General features: G+C 44.5%; 1 protein-coding gene across 4 annotated transcripts in view; it reads left to right on the forward strand.

The window, feature by feature from the left end:
* Positions 1-22,778, forward strand: part of LOC308551174 (neuroligin-4, X-linked) — a 132,211-nt gene that overhangs the window by 104,852 nt on the left and 4,581 nt on the right. For all 4 annotated transcript variants that reach the window (XM_081125590.1, XM_081125593.1, XM_081125592.1 and 1 more), the window contains 2 exons: positions 13,865-14,050; positions 16,865-17,654. In XM_081125590.1, coding sequence (XP_080981716.1) covers positions 13,865-14,050; positions 16,865-17,654 — 976 coding nt within the window. The remainder of the gene's footprint in view (positions 1-13,864; positions 14,051-16,864; positions 17,655-22,778) is intronic.

Genomic DNA, 22,778 nt, shown 5'->3' on the forward strand with positions numbered 1-22,778 from the left:
GAATCTAATGAACAAAATAGACTGATATGCAAAATAGAAAGAGACTCGTAGGTACAGAGAACAGACTGACAGCTGTCAGAGGAGGCAGGTGGAGGGACCTGGGTCAAAAAGGTAAAGGGATTAAGAAAAAAAAAATCCCCAAAACTCATACACACAGACAACAATATGGTGATTATCAGAGGGAAAGGGGGTGGAGGGAGATCGAAGATGTTAAAGGGGAGATAAAGTGGTGAAGGGAGGAGACTGGACTCGGGGTGGTGAACACACAATACATATACAGGTGATGGATTAAAAATAAAAATAAGTCAATAAAATAGGAAGCTCTCAGTTTTTAATTTTGGAAACAGATCTTCAACTAAACGCACTGACATCTTTGAATTGAGTCATAGACGGAGCTCAGTGGTTGAGCGTCGACCTACGAACCAGGAGATCACGGTTCGATTCCCGGTCCGGGCACATGCCCGAGTTGCGGGCTCGATCCCCAGTCGGCGGCGTGCGGGAGGCGGCCGATCCGTGACTCTCTCCCATCATTGGTGTTTCTCTCTCTCTTCCTCTCCCTTCCTCTCTCTGAAATCAATAAAAACGTATTTAAAATGAAACAAAAACACAGAGCAATAAAATAGCACCCACCGAGTTCCCCAGGCACCCACGTTTCTGGACTCAGCACAAACACTGTGTCCCTAAAATGGTACATTCGTGTGGATGCCCTATTTACTTTCCCTTTAAAAATAAAAATAACGTTTTTATTGCTTTTGGAGAGAAAGGATTCACTTTCTAATGGGATTGCTCGAAGCTGACCAGCGAGGCATCCAGGCTGCCTACTCTCCTCTGCTGGGACCTTTCCTCAAGATGAGTCATATGTCAGTTTCCTCTCTGAGGCGCGTGCCCTTTTCTGTACTTCGGGGAGATCTGACTCACGCCGCACATCTGTCGTATGTCATTCCCAGCGAGTTCTCTCTGTGCGTCCCCAGCCTGCTGGGTGCTCCTAAGGGTGCTCGCCCCTCAACCTTGCGGCCGCGACGCTCCGACGAGAGCGTTGGAGCTTCGCTTTCCCCCTCTCGTTGGTGTTGATCATGACTTGTCACAACTCTTGCCTGTTGGACAGTGAATGGAGACGCTCAGCAGTTCCTCCAACATCTTTTTTCACTCTTATCAGTGTTACTTTTTACTTCCTTTCAATTGATACTGTTTCCAAAGGCGTTACAGAGCTGGGTATGCCTGTGGTTTCTCCCTGCGCAACTTTGTAACTTGTAAATGGCCCTGTGGGCTGGGCCATGTTTCCTTTTCAAGACCCTTAAGAGATACATCCACTTGCAGAAACATCCGTTCCTTTTGTTTTCTTGAACTTGACACTGTGCCGACCCTCTAACCACTGAGCCACGCCGGCCAGGGCCCTAGATTTAAGTTTGGTGGACTGACCAGGGGCTGTCTTTAGAATTCCGCTTATTGCATCCCGTTGTATCCGTGAATGTTTCCGTGGGTGGGTTGAAAACACCCTTGGCCCCTGGCTTTGGGCACCCACTCCACTAGCCTAGACTCCCCTCACCCAGGAAGAGCCCCGGAGGGGAAGATCCTGCCATTATTTTCATGCCCTGGCCCAGCCTAATTAATGATCCTTATAGCCAGCTTCCCATACTCAGAAACAGTCGAATCCTGCTTTCTTTCCTGATGTGGCAGGACACCCCCCGCCCCCGATGATATGTGCTTTTTTGTTTAAAACACTCAGAATATCAAAATCCATTCTCCCCTTAACTCTGTTGTCTGCTTATGACTTCTTTTTTCTTAAAATTCTGTACCCTGGCATCGACCCGCCCTGGCGGTATGGGTAGTTATTCTTTGAATATTTCTACTTAAGCTGCAATTTTCATCTGGGCTCCAGTCTTGTTCCTTGTTACCTCTGTTACCTTATTTTAATTTTATTTTAATTATTTAATTATTTTATATTTTATCTGATATTTTATTTATTTTAATTATTTTATTATTATTTTGTATTTTAGTTTATATTTTATTTTAATTTAATTATTTTATTATTTTATATTTTATTTTATATTTTATTTGTTTTATTTTAATTTAATTATTTTATGATTATTTTATATTTTATTTTATATTTTATTTTAATTTAATTATTTTATTATTTTATATTTTATTTTAATTTAATTATTTTATTATTTATATTTTATTTTATATTTTATTTTATTTTAATTATCATCACAGGTTAAATTTACTCCCTTCATCAGTTTCCAGCAGTGACTCAAAAGGCAGGCGCATTTTCATAAGTCCGGCATTTGTCAACCTTTGCATTTTTAATCAGCTTGTGATCCCTTCAAAGAGCCAGGGAGACCTCCGGAGGTCACACTATCCTTTCAAAGTCTCCTCTTCTTAGGAAGAAAGTTACAAAGGCTTGTATCCAAGGCTCTGCCCTGATGTAAGATTGTTAATACTTACAATGTTTCCTCGAGGAAATTCAGAGTCAGTGCCCCAATTATCTCCTCCGGGTATCGTTACCTGTTTTATTCAGAGTGGTTTTGCAGCCTGAGACTGCTCGGCAAGGTCGGCTCGTTCCTGCAAGTCAGTCTGACCTAGAGAGGGTTTCTGATGTTTGTTTCCCTTTTGCTGATCCGCTGGGTTCGGTTCTGGCTGAGACCGTTCTGGTAACTTAATAGCAATTTCGTAGGAAATGCTGCTTCGAATGTGAAACAGTGTGTCTTTAAACCCCCTCTTAGCGTAATGAGAAAATGCAGATGCTAGTGTGACATGCAGAGCAACATTGTACCTTTGTTTCCAACCGAGATTTTCATTGCTTTGTGCCCTCTCGGGCGGACGTCTCAAGCAAAAGTCTGCTTTGTTACTTTTGTGATTTACTCCCTTTATTTCCCCGGTGACAGTAGGCATTCGATATCGTTCCGTATTAGCTTCAGGTGCACAGCGTAATGATTAGACAGTTACACAATTTCCAAAGTGATCCCCCAATAAGTCTAGTACCCACCGGACGCCGTAGGTAGTTATTACGATATTATTGAGCATATTTCCTGTGCTGTACGTTTGTAACCCCCAATCTGTGCTTCTTAATTCCTTCACCCTTTTGACCCAGCCCCCCGAGCCCTCCCGTCTGGCAACCATCAATCTGTTCTCTATATCTATGAGCCGGTTTCTGTTTTATATGTTCATTTACATTGCTCTTTCGGTTCCACATGTAAGTCAAACCATATGGCACCTGTCTTTCTCTGTCTGACTTATTTCACTGAGTTTAATATCTTTTAGGTCCATCCATGTCACTGCAGATGGCAAGATTTCATTCTTTTTTATGGCTGAGTAGTATTCCTTTTCTATACGTACCACAGCTTCTTTTTTCATCTATCCATGGGCACTCCGGTTGCTTCCATATCTTGGCTATTGTAATAGTTTCTTATGTTCCAGCAGCTTCTCCTGAGACATGATAGGTTATAATTGAGTCGAGGAAGAAAGGTATTTTAAAGTAATTTTTTTTATTATTATTGGTTTCAGAGAGAGGAAAGGAGAGGGAGAGAGAGATAGAAACATTAATGATGAGAGGGACTCATAATCAGCTGCCTCTTGCATGCCCCCTACTGGGGATCGAGTCCCCAACCCAGGCATGTGCCCTACGGGAATCGAACCCCTGACCTCTGGGTTCATAGGTTGATGCTAAACCAATGACCATGCCACCCGGCTAAAGTAATGTTTTACGTATGTGCCATTTTGGTCACCTAATTATTATTATTTTTGTAGAAAATAAAACCAAGCACTGCCCCTATGTTCTATGTTCTTAGTGTATTGAACACTAACGGAATATTGTGCAGCCCCAAATCTCTACAAGGATATAATTCTACCCCCTCCCCCCATTATCAACAACACGATAGCTACCCAGCCATCTTACCAAACGCAACAAAATGAGCTTCTGCTAAGACCGCGTATTAAAGATAAACTCTCAGGTAAGGCTCAAGTCATCCCTTCGGCCCTCAGACATCCTCTCATCAGCTGGAACTCAATTAAGAATTAGACTAAAGTGTAAATTTTCATAGAAATGAGGTGATAAGATATGATAAGGACTCTTCAATTCACCTTGGTTATAAGAGAGAATAAATTTAAAATTATAGGCAATGATCGCCCTGGCCGGCCGGTGGTGCTCAGTGGTTAGAGCATCGGCCTGTGCACTGAAAGGTCTCGGGTTCGATTCCCCATCGAGGGCACGTACCTGGGTTGCAGGCTCGATCCCCGGACCCAGTTGGGTTGAGTGCAGGAGGCCACCAATCGATGTGTCTCTCTCACATCAATGTTTCTCTCTCCCTCTCTCCCTCTCTCTAAAAAGCAATGAAAAAATATCCTCGTGTGAAGATTAACAAATAAAAAATGTTATAGGTAATAACTGAATCCCTGAAAAGTATGGTTTTATTTTCATAAATATTAGAGATCAAGACGGGTTTGTTTGTGTCCCGTAAATGATATCTTACCCGGGCAGCCAACCCGGGTGTCCAGGGAATGCCTCCAAAAATTAAAATCTCTGCGGAAAGAGCCTCCAGGTACTTAAAACTAGGGGACTTGGCCGGTGCGCCTCATCCAATAGGGTTCGTATTGCTACATATCCCGAATTATTTCAGGCCTTTCTTGCTCCCATTTTTTCCCCGGTGTTATTTTAATTTTGGAGCGTAACTGGGAACCGACTGGGAATCGCTTGCATCGTTGTGACTGAAAATCGTAATAAAAAATGCATGGAAGCGAGAAGAACTTAGTATCCCATGCATTCTGTTAAGAGGCACAACAGTTGAAAGAAATTAATCACCTGGTAATCTGGCGTGGTAGGAGAGAGGTTATTATTAAAGGTATTTTTTTCTGCCCCGATGGGAGCATTGCCCGAGCACCGGAGGGTCGTGGGTTTGAATCCTGGTCGGGGCACATACCTAGGTCGCTGGTTTGGTCCCCAGTCTCGGGGTGTGTTCGGGAGGCAGCCAATCCATGTGTATCTCTCTCTCCCTCTCTCTTTGCCCCTCTCTAAAATCAGTTAGAAAATAAGAATAAAATGCATTTTCAGTGTCCTGCTGTCAGTATTTACCGGAGACGCAGTTTGCCGTCGCCTGTTAGGTCCATTGCGGAAGATTGAGCCCTGCATCTGGAATGATTTCTAGCTGGTGGGTAAGACCACGAGAAGCTCAGGTACTTCTAAAATTATATGGTGCCCGGCCGGGCGGGGCTCAGAGGTTGAGCGTCGACCTAGGATCCAGGCGATCCGGGTTCGATTCCCGGTCGGGGCACATGCCCGGGTTGTGGGCTTGATCAATGACTCATCATTGATGTTTCTGTCTCCCTCTCTCCCTCTCCTTTCCTCTCTCTGAAATCAATAAAGAGATATTTAAAAAAATAAAAATGAAAAATAAATAATAAATAAATAAATACATAAATAAATAAATAATAAATAAAATTATACAGAAGTTACTCGGCTCTGTGGGGGGGGTACTTTTTTTTTCTTTTTTAAATTTTTATTTATTGATATTTGAGAGAGAAAAGAAGAGAGAGATGTGTTGTCTCACTTATTTATACATTCACGGCTTGATTCTTGTATGTGCCCCGACGGGGGATCGAACCCGCAACCTTGCCGTAGTGGGGTGGCGCTCTGACCAGCTGTGCTGCCCAGCCAGGGTGATGTCCTGTGTTTTTTCAAATTAACTTATGATCTGAAGAGAAACTGGAGGCATTTTATTTTAATTTATTTTATTTAATTTAAATATATCTTTATTGATTTCAGAGAGAGAGAGAGAGAGAGACAGAGAAACATCAATGATGAGAGTGATCGATCAGCTGCCTCCTGCACGCCCCCTACTGGGGATTGAGCCTATAACCCGGGCCTGTGCCCTGACCGGGACTCGAACCCCGATCACCTGGACCCTAGGTCGACCCTCGACCTCTGAGCCACTCCCAGCTGGGCTTTAATTTATTTATTTATTTTTAATTTTTTAATCTTCAACCTAGGTTATTTTTTCCATTGCTTTTTGGAGACAGAGAGGGAAACATGCGTGTGAGAGACACACATCGATTGGTCGCCTCCCCCACGCAACCGAGGTACCTGCCCTTGGCCAGGATCAAACCCGAGACCCTTCGGGCTGTGGGCCGATGCTCTAACCACTGAGCAAACGGGCCAAGGCTCTGATAAGATATTTCTGCATGGACGAGGGAATCCCCTTAGCAGCCGTCTCCTTTCTCTTAGCTGGGCTTGGAAATCGAAAAACAACGATCCCAGCAACGCAGCCGACAGGTCAGGCTCTCCCACAGGTGGAGCCAGGAGCTCTCCTGCAAAACACATCCCAGGTGTTCAGCCGCGTCTGGAAACCGCTGGTGACGTTTGTAATGAGCAGTAAATTCTCGACACGCGGCAACCGAGAATGCTAGGAATTAGCTCAAAAGTGCGTTTTAATAAATGCCTTCATAAACACTAATTGAGACTTAATTATTTAGACTCCCGTGTCCCGGGTGCTGACAAATGGCGTTTGGCAGGAGACATGAAAGAAGAATTAGGAAATGGATCATTTTTGTTCCTTCCAGACAAACCATTATTTTAATGTTTGTCGGGGACTAGACTGCGGAATTAAATTTAACCGTTGCTTTCTTAGGGTTAGGAAATTTAAGTTTTTTGATTATGGTGTGTGTCCTGTTGGATCTGATCTGAAATGCAACGCGGATTTATCGTTTTTATATCTGTAGATGTGGTGTCCTGGTTCTAGCTTTTGAGGACAATTTAAATGCCTTTTTATTATTAGAGACTATTTTATACATGGACATCAGTAATTAAAGGAACATCTTTCCATACGCAACCTGAAATAAAGTTAGAATATGGTGGAGAGCCCGGCCGGCGTGGCTCAGCACTTGAGCATCGACCTATGAACCAGGAGGTCAGGGTTCGATTCTCAGTCGGGGCACAGTTGTGGGCGTGCAAGAGGCAGCCGATCAGTGACTCTCTCTCATCATGGATGTTTCCGTCTCTCCCTTCCTCTCTCTGAAATCAATAAAAACATATTTAAATAAATAAATCAATACCTGTGCACCTGAAGGTCTCAGGTGCGGTTTCGATTTCTGGCCCTGATCAGGGCGTATGAGGGAGGCAACCAATCAACATGTCTCTTTCACATCAATGTTTCTCTCTCTCTTTCCCTCTTCCTCCCTTCCCCCCTCCCGTCTTCCCTCTCTTTCTAAAAATCAGTGTTAATCTCCGGTGAGGGTTAACCAAAGAAAGTGATTGTTGAGAAGGGAGAGGAGGTCACCTATACCCTGTGAAAAGGGTATGTTTTTATTTATTTGACATTCATTTCATAAAAGCATAAAATGGACATAATAGGAGTATCAGAACATGTAGTTTACAGGACTAACAATTAAATAGAGGGGTCGACAATAAAAAATTCGATGTAAGAACAACATTGTGTGTATAGCCTTGAAAGACAGGACTGGGGCTTAATCTTGTTTCTATAACAGGGGTATTAAAGAATTTTGAGGAACCAGCCCAAGTACCCATCTGTAGTTGAGCAGATTAAAAAGCTGTGGTACATCTACACCATGGAATACTATACAGCTGTGAAAAAGCAGCATCTCTTACCCTTGGAGACAGCAGGGAGGGACCTGGAGAGTATTGTTAAGTGAAATAAGCCCATCAGAGAAAGAAGAGGGTCCCATGATCTCACTTATATATGGAATCTAATGAACAAAATAAACTGATGAACAAAATAGACCTAGAGACATGGACGCATGGAGCAGACAGGGATCTCAGAGGGAAGGCGGGGGTGTGGGAAGAGATTAACTTAAGAACTTATATGCATCTGGACACAGACAGTAGTGTGGGGAAGGCCTGGGGAGGGGTGAGGGCAGGGTTGTGGGGGGCAAAGGGAGACAAAAGGGGGGCATCCGTAATACTCGCAACAATAAAGGTAAATTTTAAAAATTCTCAGGAAAATACATTTTAAGCAAAATTGAGCATGAGGACAATAAACAATGTGTGGGCATCAGGAAAATGTTGACTTGGGGGTCACATATGAGCATAAAGCTGTGGATTAGGGCCTTTGCCTGGACTTGGAGATGGGTCTGCAATGGAAAGTAGGAGACAAATTCTAAAATAAATGCTCTGAGGGTAAAAACCAATGCACCCCTTACGTTAACCCAGTGCTGGGATTTTTTTAAAAGAAAAGCAAGGGTGACGTGTGAGTCCAGGTGTTTGCAGCTGGAAGCACGGCTGGAACACGGACACGGGAGATGAGCACGAAGCCCACTTTGAGGGAGATAAATATGTTTCTAGTTCAATATCAGACGCACACAGCTTCAGGGGTGAGTGGGACCTTTGGGTGGGAAAAGTCCGCTACACACAGAATTTAAAAACTGGAGCCGTGTGATGCCCTGAAGATTTACAGTGGCTTTTATTTATTTATTTATTTTTAAATCAGATTGGTGGTGTTGTATAGGATTTACTTCTGTCCTGCAAAAATTAATATATCTTCTCTTTAGCTCCTTTTCTGCTCCCCGTGGAACATTTATCGATTCCCCTCTGCTAACCATCTTTTAGAAAAACATATAAAACAGAAATATTTTTCCTCCGGCTGAGTTCCAAACTTAAGACGTAATGATTTTTTCCCTTAAACGTTGTGGACACACGCAGCATCGCCAGTTAAAACGTGTTCCCGGTGGTGTCCGAGATTTGCTGCAGAAGCTCAAATTGATCAGAGGTTGGCTGCGGAAACTCCACACCCGTCCTCTCAGGGCATTTTTGTTGGTCCGCAAACTATTCCAAGACCGTAAAACACTTTAGATGCGAAACGTCTGAATTCCATTTTAGGTGTTAGGTACTTTCCTTGAGGGATAATAGTCTATATTTTTCTAATTGTCTCATTGCTGAAACATCTTCAGTGCCCTAAGTCTAGAATGTCAGGGCGTAACAAAGAGAATTATTTTAACAAAGTAAAACCATTTTGGGTGTCCCCCGAAAAATGTAGACACACTTTGAATGATTATAAAGTCAGTACTTATGACTATACGGTTCATTTTCAGCATTTAAAACAATCTACAAAAATGAATTTTTTTTAATTTTTATTTTTTGGTCAGTGTTTTCAAACTGACAATTGTTCTGGTCCATGCTCTGCTGATAACGCAAAGCAGTGGAATCACCAACATCAGGAATTATTTCGTGCGCTATTTGTGCTCCCTCAATGCGCCGAAGAGTGCCGGTTTTTTACCGCAAACTTTATCTTTTATGTGTCCCCATAAAAATAAAAAAAAGTCTAATGACACTTTAGGATACATTTTATTTGTTCAAAGCTTAGTCTGGCTTCACTCGTTGTTTCAAATACATTAAACCTGAACAGGAGTGAAAATTAAGTGAGTGATCAGCTATTAAAGTGTGTGTACATTTTGAGGGGACACCCTATTTAATAACAAAATACTACAAACACCAGGACCCCATAAGCCCACTGAAAAGACCGTGGTTGGCCCCATTGGGACGATGGCAACATTCCTAAGAATGTAATATATGTACTGGATTGAAGCATGTTAAATATGTAACAATGTATCCAGCCATCGCTAATATAGGTACTGGATTGAAGCATGTTAAATATATAACAATGTATCCAGCCATTACTAATATAGGTACTGGATTGAAGCATGTTAAATATATAACAATGTATCCATCCATCACTAATATAGGTACTGGATTGAAGCATGTTAAATATATAACAATGTATCCAGCCATCGCTAATATAGGTACTGGATTGAAGCATGATAAATATATAACAATGTATCCATCCATCATGATACTCAAAAACCCACCGGTTACAAATATCTCTTAAAACTCAACAGGGAAAAAAAAAAATTACGAGGCAGTGACCTCAAGAGACCCCTCTCTTTGGGCTGCTCTAACACAGTAGCACCAGCCAGGTGAATCATGTATTTATTTTCCACAGTTCGGGGAGCTCTTCGATTGGGGGTTCAGCATATTGGATTCTGGGGGCGACCCCCACCCGCCGGCAGGTTGCAGAGTGCCCATGTGTCACGTCCTTACCTGAAGCAAGGGGACAAGGGAGTTCCCCGGGGTCTCGTTTACAAGGGCGCTAATCCCATTCTTGGGGGCCACAGCCTCGTGACCTCATCCTAACACCAGAACAGTGGTGATTGGGGTTTTAACCTAAGGATTGGGGAGGGACAAAAATATTCAGTTCGGTTCAACTGGGAACGGCTGGGGAGATATGTCCTTGGTCCTTAACAGAGGGGAGTGTATCCAGCCCGCCGCGTGCATAAGGAATTTTGCGAACACTGAGGCTCCTAGGGCTTCTCAGACGGGGACCTATCGCTTCACGGTTTCAGGTTTTTTGTTTGTTTGTTTGTTTGTGGTGAGGCAAAGATTTCAGAAACAGGCAGTGGGGATGGTTGCTCACCATTTTGAATGGGAATAATCCTAGTTAATGTGATACTTAGAAATGATTGAAACAGCAAAATGCTTAGTACACGCACATATGTATATATCACATTTATATATGTCATTTTTATATTTTATTTATGTATGTATACACAGGGGGTCCCCAAAACATGCGTACACACTTGGAAGAATTATTATTTCTGATGGGTTAAACCTGAAATGAAAGAAACCTCAGTGGAGCTATCAAAAATATGTATATATATATATATATATATGTATATATTTTGAGGGGAAACACCCTATATCTATATATCTATATCTATATCATCTATATCTATATCTATATCTATATCTATCTATCTATATATCTTTATAAGATTTTTAATTTTAGTTTTGCTCAATTTAAGGACAGTTTGAAACAGCATCAGAATACAGTATCTCACACATTTTCTTTTTTCTTCTCCCAAAAGCAATCAGATTAGACAGACAAAGGGACCGAGACATTCAGGTACAGTGTTAAGTGTAAACTTGGTTACAATTTTTGGCGGACGAGAGAGCCGCAGCGAGCAGGAAAGAGAGAGAGAGAGATTTGGAATCTTTATTTCTGGAAAGAGAAACCTTTCCCCTGTTCCTCCTGCGTCTTTCTTTCTCCGCGGCAGCTGGCTCAGTCGCCGATCCCATCACGAGTCTGAGACACCCTCCCCAGCAGACACTCTGCCCATTATGTGTAGTGACGGCCGGCCCTCTCGAACCCAGACCGATACCACCCAGGTTGTGCGAGATTCATTCTGCAAAGGCCGGGCCTGGGTAGCGAGAGCTGCCAAGTGGGAGTCTGGAGGGCGGTGCTCCCAAAATTGGGGATTGATTTTGGTGGGTTTTTTTGTGTGTGTGTGTCCGCCCCTGGACTGTACCAGCACAGATACTGATTCTGGGGTCTAGGATGGAGCCCGCGTGTTTCTCTTTTTCTTGACCACTCAAGCTTTTATCTTTGTATTTTTGACCCACAATCTCAGGCAGTCTGGCCGTCCCTGCTCTCAGGACCCCGAGGGCTCGGACAGGATGGTTCCAGCCCCACCGGGTGGCACAGGGCGGGATGCAGAGCTGCCCTTAATCCATGTGTTCAGGAGGCAAAGGACGACCTACCCCTGGGCAAACTCCTGGCCACCTCTGTCTCTCCCCAGGATGGTTTTCAATGTCAAGTGCTGGAACGTAGCTTGGAGTCATGAGACAGACCATTTGGGTAAAGGACTGGACGTATTTTTCCTTCGAGTCCCTAGTTTTAGCACTTCCTGCCCTTGTCTACCAGGTTTGGGGACCTTGAACTTGTTGTGACGGTAAGGAAAGCGCGTCTATGCTATGCTTTTTCCTTTTAAATCATCCCATAGATAGACAGTGAGGATGGTCTTAATCAAAATGCCTCTTTTCTCACTGCTTTAGAAATACTCTGCGCTGTGCCTTTAGCTACAGGTCAACGAACCAAAACATGATATTGGCTTTTTTGTGTGTGTGTGTGTGTGTGTGTGTGTGTGTGTGTGTGTGACTGACTTACAGGGGTGACTGACTTGCAGGCTTCATTTCAGAGACAGAGAAATCCCTAAAACTTAAATGATTTGTCAGCTGAAATGCTTTGTTTGGAGCTGAGACTGTCTGTCAAAGAAAGTAAACATTTGTTTAAAAAAAAAAAAATCATAGCCAGACCTGGCCGGCGTGGCTCTGGTTAGAGCATCGATCGGCCCATGAACCAGGAGATCACTGTTAAATTCCCGGTCAGGGCACATGCCCGGGCTGTGGGCTTGATCCCCAAGACGGGGCGTCCAGGAGGCAGCCAACCATTGATGTTTCTCTCTCTCCCTGCCTCTTCCTGAAATCAATATAAAATATATATTTTTAAAAATCAGTAGCCAAGGCACGGAGACAACCAAAGTGTCCTGCGATCGAGGACTGGATAGAGAAGATGTGGGACACGTCCACGATGGAATACTACTCAGCCATGAAAAAGGGTGGGCTCCTGCCATTTGCAACAACGTGGATGGACCTTGAGAATATCATGCTGAGTGAAATAAGCCGGGCAGAGAAAGACAAATGTCCCGGGATCTCACTCATATGTGGAATCTAATGAACATAATAAAGTGATGAACAAAATCGATCCAGAGACATGGAAGCATGGAGCAGACGGAGGGAGCTCAGAGGGAAGGGGGTGGGAGAGGGGCAGGAAAAAATTAACCAAAGAGCTTAAATGGATCTACGCATAAGCCATGGACACAGACAATAGTGTGGGGAAGGGGCAGGGTAGAGGGGTCAATGGTGGGGGTGGGGTGGGAAGGGGAGATCTGTAATACTTTCAACAATACTAATACATTTTTAAAAAACTGACCACTTTGCTACAGTAAACGCCCGAGTTGCCCTATCTGCAGCTTTTAAGGAGGAATTAAGAATTTGACGCCTTGAGTTAAATCTAGTTCTTAAATTTACAGACTCCTCCTGGCTTTCAAAGTAAAAGTATCCCACCCGCTCATGCTATTTTGGGGACAGTCAGGGAGACTTGAATATGCACTGGCTTTCGGCCAATATTTCTTTTTCTTGTGATGAGAACTCTTAAGAGCGACTCTCTTAGCAACTTTTGAATATGTAATACAGTGCTATTGACTGTTTCACAATGTATGTTTTTCTGTCTTAAATTTACAACAGTTGGTTGTTGTTTACAATAATGGAAGCAAAGCGACTTCTTTCGAAAGGGCCACACTTTCAGTTTTCCTTTCCAGCGTTATTCCGTCAACTTTACATTTTATTAAAGAATTATAATTTTTTTTTTATGCGTGACTGTGATGTTTTTTTCTATATAGAAAAAAATAGAGGTGTGTCGTAAGCTGTTTAAGTGTGGGGTCTCATTATGTCTGCAGTTTACTTTGAAACTCGAGCCCTAAAAGGTGTTTAATAAATTATTACTGAAAATGAATTATTAATAATGTTAATAAAATATTTAATGGGAAAGCCTGTCATTTACTGATTTTGTACACACACATACTCAGCCTTACACACGGATGCCAACACACAAATCCCCCCCCCACACACACACAACCTGGGCACGTCCCCTGACCAGGAATCAAACGGGACACCTCGAGGTGCCCAGGATCCTGCCCAACCTACTGAGCCACACCAGCCAGGGCAGGGGTCATTTTGTCAAGGAAAATGGACATATGCACCAGCAGGATAACTTGGATCTAGTGTCGTCACCTGTTACGAATATTTTAGATTAATTCTAAAATACAAACCCACAGATGAGACATTTTATCATCATTTCAGGAGAAACAATAACCATTGTAACTGTTACATCCACACGGTAACCCTCGCCGCCTCCACGAGCAAACGTTCTACACTGTTGCTGAGGTAAACCGGGGTCTCTCCAAATAGCAACAATGTTGCGCTTTTTACAGCTGACAGATCAGAATGTCTTGTGTTCTCTTGCAGGGTTCTTAAGTACCGGTGACCAGGCGGCCAAGGGCAACTACGGGCTCCTGGATCAGATCCAAGCCCTACGATGGATCGAGGAGAATGTCGGGGCCTTCGGTGGGGACCCCAAGCGAGTGACCATCTTTGGCTCGGGCGCAGGAGCCTCCTGCGTCAGTCTCCTGACCTTGTCCCACTATTCAGAAGGTAATGATGAGAAAAGTCATAGATTAGGTGCCTCCCAGACGCCCCCATCTGGGGATCGAGCCCACAACCCGGGCGTGTGCCCTGACTGGGAATCGAACCATCGACCTCCTGGTTCATAGGTCGATGCTCAACCCGAATCACGCCGGCTGGGCTACATTTTTTTTTAACTCAGCTTTCTTTCCATTTTAAAAATTGAGATATAATGGACATAGAACCTTCTCTTAGTCTCAGGTGTACAACATAATGGTATCACATTTGTATAAATTGCAAAATGATCGCAGTGTCGTTCATACCCATCACCTCACGTAGCAACAAAATTTCTTTTTCTTGTGATGAGAACTTTCAAGATCTCCTCTCAGCAACTTTCAAATATCCAACAGAGCATGTTTAACTATTTGAACAATACACCATTTTTTTTTTTTTACATAAATTTACAGCCGTTAGATGTCGCTTACAGTAACAGGAGTAAAAGGATATCTTTCGAAAGGCTAACAGCTTACTTTTGCCTTTTTGACCTCATTTGGTCGACTTTAAATTTTGTTAATTTTTTTTAATTTTAATTTTTTGTTAATAATCTTCACCCAAGGATATTTTTTCCTTTTTTTTTTTTTTTTTTTTTGAGAGAGTGGAAGGGATGGAGAAAGAGAGAGAGAGAAAAACATTGACATGAGAGAGAGACATCGATTGGTTGCCTCTCGCACTGGTGATCGAGCCTGCAGCTGAGGCGCGTGCCCTTGAACGGAGTCGAACCCGAGACACTTCAGTCCAGGGGCCGGTGCTCTAACCCCTGAGCCCAACCGGCTATGGCTTTTAACTTCTAATTTCAACTTGGCACATACAGTAGGTAACCGTATGTAGATATTAACAGTATGTAGATAACAGAGGTGGGTTTGGAGATTTCGTAGTAAAGTCTTATTACGTAATGAGACTGCGGCCATTCGGCTTTAAAAGCCATTTCTCTTCTATGGACTGTGTCCCCTAACTGTGTCCCCCATGCTGTACGGTAGAAAATAATATTGAGAGGAAACTGTAATTGAAAACAAAAAGCCGCTTCTGTGATCCAAGCTAACGCAGGCTGATTCTCTCTTGTCCATGGGTGACAGAGGATTTAAGCATTGGTGAGAATGAAAAGAGACACAGGGAATATCGTCAATAATATTGTGATAACTGTGTATGGGCCCAAGTTGGTCCTAGACTTGCCAGGGGGATCACTTTGTAACGTATATAAACACTAGCCACCATGCTAGACACCTGAAACGAATATAACATTGAATGTCAACGATAATTGAAAGACATAAAAATTTAAATTTAAATAAAAGAGAGACATTAACAGGGGTTGGATACAGTGGGCACCATTCCTGTTTGAACCACTTACATTGAAAGCACTTGAAATTTTATTTTACTTTAAATAGTTTTACGGTATCTTTTTTTAAAGTATGTTCAAGGTCCACATACATGCTAATAACAGGAGGGGCCTCCGTGCGGTGTCCCGGACCCCATTTCCTTCCAGCTTCTTGTACCATCGCGGACAAGTTGCTGAATCTTTCCTGTGCCTTTGTGTCCTGTAAGAGTTAAAAATAAAGTTTCTTTCTTTCTTTTTTTTTTTTTTTCCTGCTGGATATCCATGCACGACATAGACCGGATGGGATATTTTCAACCAACACACAATTTTTCTGCTCAAATCTTAACTCTTCCAATTGCCCATATTTTTCAAGTATCTCACCAAACCGTTGATAATTTTTTTTTTTTTGAAAGATGCATTTCAGTGGCTGCTCCAGTGAGGATTTCCTTCAGAGCAGCTAATTCATTTATTTTAATTGTAAATTGCTTTCTGAGCTCTGTTTGTGTTCAATCAGATGAAATGCAAAGTGTGGCGCCGTGACTGGGAATCGAACCGGCAACCTCCCTGTACATGGGCTGATGCCCAAGCACCTGAGCCGCACCGGCCAGGGCCGATTATAAAATTTTAACGTGATATCTTGAGCAGGTTGAGAAGGGGAATAGAAGTCCATCTCTGAAATTTAGGTATTTATAACACCATACAGAATGATCACCTTAAAAATCAGCCTGCTCGGTTTAGTCCAACAGTGAACTCACCCCCAATGGGATGGTTGGAGCTGCTTCTGGTTGGCGAGGCCTTGGCAGGGCCCAGACCAAAGGGTTTTGTGGGCTGTATACGGCCCGTGGGCTGGAATCGCCCCAGCCCCGGTGTATAGCATCTGGGATGGACGCGCAAACACCACACCAGACCGTGGAAGGAGAAACAGAATCCGTATTTTTACCACTGCAGCAAAATTGCAAATGTTGTTTCCTTTTAAAATATATATTTATCCATTTCAGAGAGAGGAAGGGGGAGAGAGAGAGAGAGGAACATCCACGATGAGAGAGAAACATCATTGAGCGGCTGCCTCCTGCTCGCCCCCTGCTGGGAATCGAGCCCCCAACCCGGGCATGTGCCCGGATGGGGAATCGAACCTCGATCTCCTGGATCCTAGGTCGACGCTCGACCACTGAGCCACGCCGGCCGGGCTGTAGTTTCCTTTTCTTAAAACAATATGGGGGGATGTGCATGTGTGGGGGAGGAGGAAAGGGGGTGTGAGAATATCCCATAGAACCCGTGTCCAGCGGGAGGAGGGGAGCTCGGGCAGAACACGGTGGAACTGCGTGAAAGATGTTCCGAATGAGCTGAATGCCATTGTCCCCAGGAACCCGCAGGCCCCGGGGAGACAATCCGAGCCTTCTTTGCCGAGTCAAAAGCTGCCTTTCTGTCTTCGGGGGGTTTTCATTTGCATGTCCCCAATCTTGCACCTGCAGGCTTGTTCCAGAAAGCTATCATCCAGAGCGGGACCGCCCTGTCCAGCTGGGCCGTCAACTACCAACCTGCCAAGTACACTCGGATACTGGCGGATAAAGTCGGCTGCAACATGCTGGACACCACGGACATGGTCGAGTGCCTTCGGAACAAGAACCACAAGGAGCTCATCCAGCAGACCATCACCCCCGCCACCTACCACATCTCCTTCGGGCCCGTCATCGACGGCGATGTCATCCCCGACGACCCCCAGATCCTCATGGAGCAGGGCGAGTTCCTCAATTACGACATCATGCTGGGCGTCAACCAGGGGGAGGGCTTGAAGTTCGTGGACGGCATCGTGGACAACGAGGACGGCGTGACCCCCAACGACTTCGACTTCTCCGTGTCCAACTTTGTGGACAACCTCTACGGCTACCCGGAAGGGAAGGACACCTTGAGGGAGACCATCAAATTCATGTACACAGACTGGGCGGACAAGGAGAACCCAGAAACCCGACGGAAGACCCTGGTAGCGCTCTTCACCGACCACCAGTGGGTGGCCCCCGCCGTGGCCACGGCGGACCTGCACGCCCAGTACGGGTCTCCCACCTACTTCTACGCCTTCTACCACCACTGCCAGAGCGAAATGAAGCCCAGCTGGGCAGACTCAGCCCACGGCGACGAGGTCCCCTACGTCTTCGGCATCCCCATGATTGGCCCGACCGAGCTCTTCAGCTGTAACTTCTCCAAGAACGATGTCATGCTCAGCGCGGTGGTCATGACGTACTGGACGAATTTCGCCAAAACCGGGTATGTTCTGCGCATCTTATTACCACCCTCCTCCCAGATGTCTGGTTCTTTCCCTGACCAGATAAACCTCACACAGTCGTCAGTTCCCCGACAATCTTGATGGGGCCCACTATGATTTTTATTTTCTTTTTTAAACATATTTTCATTAATTTCAGGGAGAGAGAGATAGAAACATCTATGATGAGAGAGTCATGGATCAGCTGCCTCCTGCACGCCCCCGACTGGGGATCGAACCCCCAACCTGGGCCTGTGCCCTGACCCTCAGTCTCCTGGATCCTAGGTCGATGCTCAACCACAGAGCCACACTGGGCGACACATGTTTTTTCTTTACCCCTAAATTATTTTTCTGTGAAGCCAGATTTTCGTTACAGCGCTCGCTGCACATTGAAAATTTTGTTTCCTCGCTGCTAGTGCAGGATATAGACATATTTGGCAGTTCTGGGTAAAGTGGGTCATAGTTTCAGATATAAATGAAACCTTGTCTCATTTGGTAAATAACAGGACTATCAAGATGCACGAGCCACGCGGTAAATTGTGGTTACTGTGTAGCCACAGAAATGAAATAGATTTCACGGTAACTATAGAGAGATACTATGTGTGTGTGTTTGTTTCTATATATACACACAGAGAGATACATTGTTTTATTGTAGCTGCCTGAATGGTGCTTTGTAGATATTCCATTTTTGTGTGTGTTTTTTTTACAAATTGAAGGTAAGAGCCTCCACCAGCAAACAGATCATGACTTACGAAAGGTCAGCATTTCTTTTTGCAAGAACGTATTTTTCATTAATGTATGTGCATTATTTTTTTAGGCGTTAGGCTATTACACGCTCAGTAGATTACAGCAGCGATTTTTGACCGCTGTGCCCCAAGGATTTTTAAAACACGGGATACGTGACTATTGAGTCAGGGGCATGGACCTCTTTGCCTTAGGTTGTCCAACAAGAAAATGGCAATAGCCAACACGATAGCCACTCGGTGTGAATGAATCAAAATTATTCCTATTTTTTGGTCAGATCTGCAAAAAAATATATTTTGGGGGTTGCTGTAGAATTTTAGTAATTAGGTTACATGAGCCATGAGATGAAAAGGTTGGAAATTGCTGGACTACAATAGTGTGTAAATATAACTTTTATATACACCGAGAAAGGAAAAAATGCAGGTGACTCATTTTATTGCAATATTTCCTTTACGGCAGGGGTGTGGAACCTAACGGAAATGTCTCTAAGGTCTGCCTGTCTATATATATACATACACACATGCACCCAATTATATACATAATTTCCCTATTGTACTTGTTTTATATAAATATATAAAAGTTTATACATATTTATTTTAGAAGTAAATATACAATTTATATATGTGCATATAGAGATATATTTATCTATATCTATACAAATATATCTTAAAGGAAAGGTCATCGTCTGAATGTATAAAAACACACAAGAGCTACACAAACAACAACCTCCGCCCGTATTCTACTGAGCAAATTCTCAGCGAACAAAGAGAGAAAAGACTGCCCGACATCTTAGGCGGCTGCACCGTAATATCCTGGCATCTTTTCATTTCCTCTTGTCTCGGCACCTAATTGTGGAAATTAATGAAGTGCCGTCCTGTGCTACCTGCATGTGCTTCTGTCATTAACCTTGAGCCTCTTGCGCGGAATTGGAAATGAAGATGCTCAGGGCCCCGGGGGACGGCGAGTGTTCCCGCGGCGTGCGGGGTGGCCGAGTCAGGCCCCCACGACGCAGACCCTGAGCCCCATGCTGCTCTAGAGAGAGTGGGGTTCAGGGGATGCTGAGGGTCTGGATGCTCAGGCCTTTAGAAGCCACCGTTTTTTTGCAGTGATTCCAAATACTCTTTGGTGGGAACGGGTTTCAGGATGATTTGCCATCGCAACTGGACTTCAGCGTGTTTACTGAGTTGAAAGAGTGTTGCACGGGTCCCCGTGTTGAGCTGTCAGATTTGACAGATGTGACCTAAGAAAAGCTGCCCTAGGAGGCAGCGGGGGAGGGAGAAGGTACAGACGTTTGAGAGAAATGCTTCTCTATCACCAAGAAGTTCTCTCTTCCACAAAGATAGCATGGAAGTCACATCAATACATGTTTAATTTATCTTTATTGTTGAAAGTATTACAGATGTCCCCCCGTTTCCCCCCCATTTCCACCTGCCCCCTCCCCAGCCATTCGTGGAGGGACCTGGAGAGTATGATGCTGAGTGAAATAAGCCAGACAGAGAAAGACAAGTATCTCAGGATCTCACTTACACGTGGAATCTAATGAACAAAATACATATGTGCATGTAACACAGGCTTATTAGATTCCTAGGGCGGTTGAAACAAAGTATCCAAAAAGGTGGGGTTTGAAACAATAGGAATACATTGTTTCGCAGTTGTGGATGCGAGAAGTCCACAGTGCCCGGGTCTCCAGGGCTATGTTCCCTCCAAAGCCTGTGTGTTGGGGGGATGTCTCCTTGCTTTTTCTGACCTTCTGACGCTTTGCTGGCAGTCTTTGGCAGTAAGGATTTGCAGGTGCACCCCTCCAATTTCTGCCTCTGTGATCATGTGGTTGGTCTCCCGGGGCATCATTTCTGTGTTTAGATGGCCATTGGCTTTTTAAAATGTGTTTAAATATGTTTTTATTGATTTCAGAGAGAGAAAGGGAGAGGGGGAGAGAAAGGGGGAAACATCAATGATGAGAGAGTCATTGATCACCTGCCTCCTGCACGCCCCCTACTGGGGATCGAACCTGCAACCCGGGCATGTCCCTGACCAGGAATCGAACTGCAGTCTCCTGGATCCTAGGTCGATGCTCAACGGCTGAGCCGCACCGGCCGGGCTAGATGGCCATCTTCTCATTATAGTGCCAGGCACATTGCATGAGAAGTTCCTTCTACTCCAGTTGACCTCATCTTATCTCGACTCATTCCCTCTGCAGGGACCCTGTTTCCAGTGAGGTCACATTCTGAGGTGCTGGGGGTTTAGACCTCAGCGTGTCTTCATTTGAGGGGTAACAGCTGAACTCACAGCCCCTTTTAAAGACGAGTCCAGGTCCAGTTATGTCAGGGAAATCAGATGTATGGTGTCTGCCGTTGCAACGATTTGCATTCGCATGAACCAAAAAGATTCATATGGGTGTCTCCCAGCCAAACCTTGGTATCTACGCCCAATCAAGACACCATCTTCCAAACATGCCATTCCCTTTTTTTTTAAAATCCTTACCTGAGGATGTGTTTTTATTGATTTGAGAGATACAGAGAGAGAGAGGCCAGTTGCCTCCTGTACACGCCCTCACCGGGAATTGAACCCGTAACCTTTTGGTGTCTGGATAACACTCCAACCGAGCCCCCTCCCTGGCCAGCGCCAAACATGTCATTCTTTGCATAAGATCTTTTCATCACTTACTTTTACGAAGAATGTATTTTTTCCCGCCTTTATATATTTTGGAAATAAAAACTTTTTTATTCTTTTCTTAAATGCAAAGCCAGTGCCACTCATCACCTGTGTCACTAAACCATTCGAAGAAAATCGTGGAAGCCAAACAAAGCCATTAAAATTCCCGTCAGCTCTCCTGCCAGCCAGGGGCTCCCGCGGCCCAGGCGTTCTCTTTGTTTAAAAATGAAAGAAAAAAAGATAAAGGGAATTAATTAGTGATAAGCTGGCAGGAAGGCGATACCTTCCCCGAGACCTAAGGAACAAACACAGAGCCAGGATTGAAAACTCCAGGCGGATCTGTTGTCGGATGCCTTTGAGCTGTAACCGCGGTTCCTAAAATCACTCAGCCCGGCAGCTGTGGTTTCCGCCCTCGTTCTGGGGGAACATGAAAGGTGCGGAGATAATAAACTGACCTGGGATGAATCGCGGCCCGTATGTATTCACGGGGACATGAGTGATAGGTGCTTAGGAGACGTCCGGCTTTTTAAAAAAAAAAAAAAAAAGTGATAAAGTCGCTGGCGTGGCCAGGAAAGAACAAAGGTCTGAGCTTGGAGAAATAGCTCCCGGCTGACCTGTCGTCCCAAAGTTCAGGTACAAATCCCACGGAGGTGACACTATAGAGATGACGGGGGCCTATAGGAGAATCTGGGCTTTATCCAAACGGGGGCTAATTTGGTTTCCGCAGCCCACGAGGCGCAGACCTGAAGGAATTCCTAGGGATGCGCGTGCAGTGGCTTTTTTTTTTTTTTTGAAATTAATTTGTAAAGGTTGCTGGCGTGACTCACATCAGCTTTCGAGGGAGCCACTCAGAACTTCCTTTAGTGGGCAAAGCAAAACACCGCTTCCAACGTAAGTAAGTGGGGAGTAAGGTGTCGCCCGCAGCTGGTTCGCCCGGGAAACGGGGCATTGAGCCGACGGGCACCGGGTAGTGACGTCGGCGTTTGTCAGCGGGCGACAAGGGCTTCAGAGGGGGTTGCTGGTTAGGTATTTATTTTAAATAAGGTTGCAGCCCTGGGCGACGGGCTCAGTGGTTAGAGCGTCGGCCTGCGCACCAAAGGGTCTCAGGTCTGATTCCCGGTCAAGGGCACGTTCCTCGGTTGCAGGTTCGATCCCCAGGTGTGGTCGGCAACCGGTCCACGTGTCACGTCCACGTCTCTCCCTCTGTCTCTCTCTCTCTCTCTCTGCCCCCCTCCTTCTTTCCCTTTTACTTTCTCTGGAAAGCAATGGAAAAAATATCCTCAGGTGAGCATTAACCAGAAAAGAAAGAAAGAAATAAGATTGTGGCATCACCTGCTCTGCACACAGGGTTTCCTGGTCCCCTGTATTCCTTGGACGTATATTACTTTGTAGTCCTGTCTGCCTAGGGAAGTTTTTCAGTGTCCTAAATTATATATGTACCTATTCTAAATACATATTAGAATACCTAATATCTATATTAGGTATTCTAATTTACCTATGGTCACAGAGGGATAACGTTTATCGAACGTTTACTATACGCCCGGAATGTGGCTGTTAATATTTAACCCCCACCGGTGTGAAAAGCGGGAGGTTTTGGAAATGACTTCGACAGCCTCAGATTGGGGGCTACAGTCCTTCCTTTACCAGATGGTGTATCTGCTGGTGAACTATCCTGTTTGCATCTTTCACGATGCCTGGTAACGTGTGTAGACCTGGCGTCTTCAAGTCGGACT

This window comes from Miniopterus schreibersii (assembly GCF_964146895.1).
Source record: "Miniopterus schreibersii genome assembly, chromosome: X".
Classification (NCBI taxonomy): domain Eukaryota; kingdom Metazoa; phylum Chordata; class Mammalia; order Chiroptera; family Miniopteridae; genus Miniopterus; species Miniopterus schreibersii.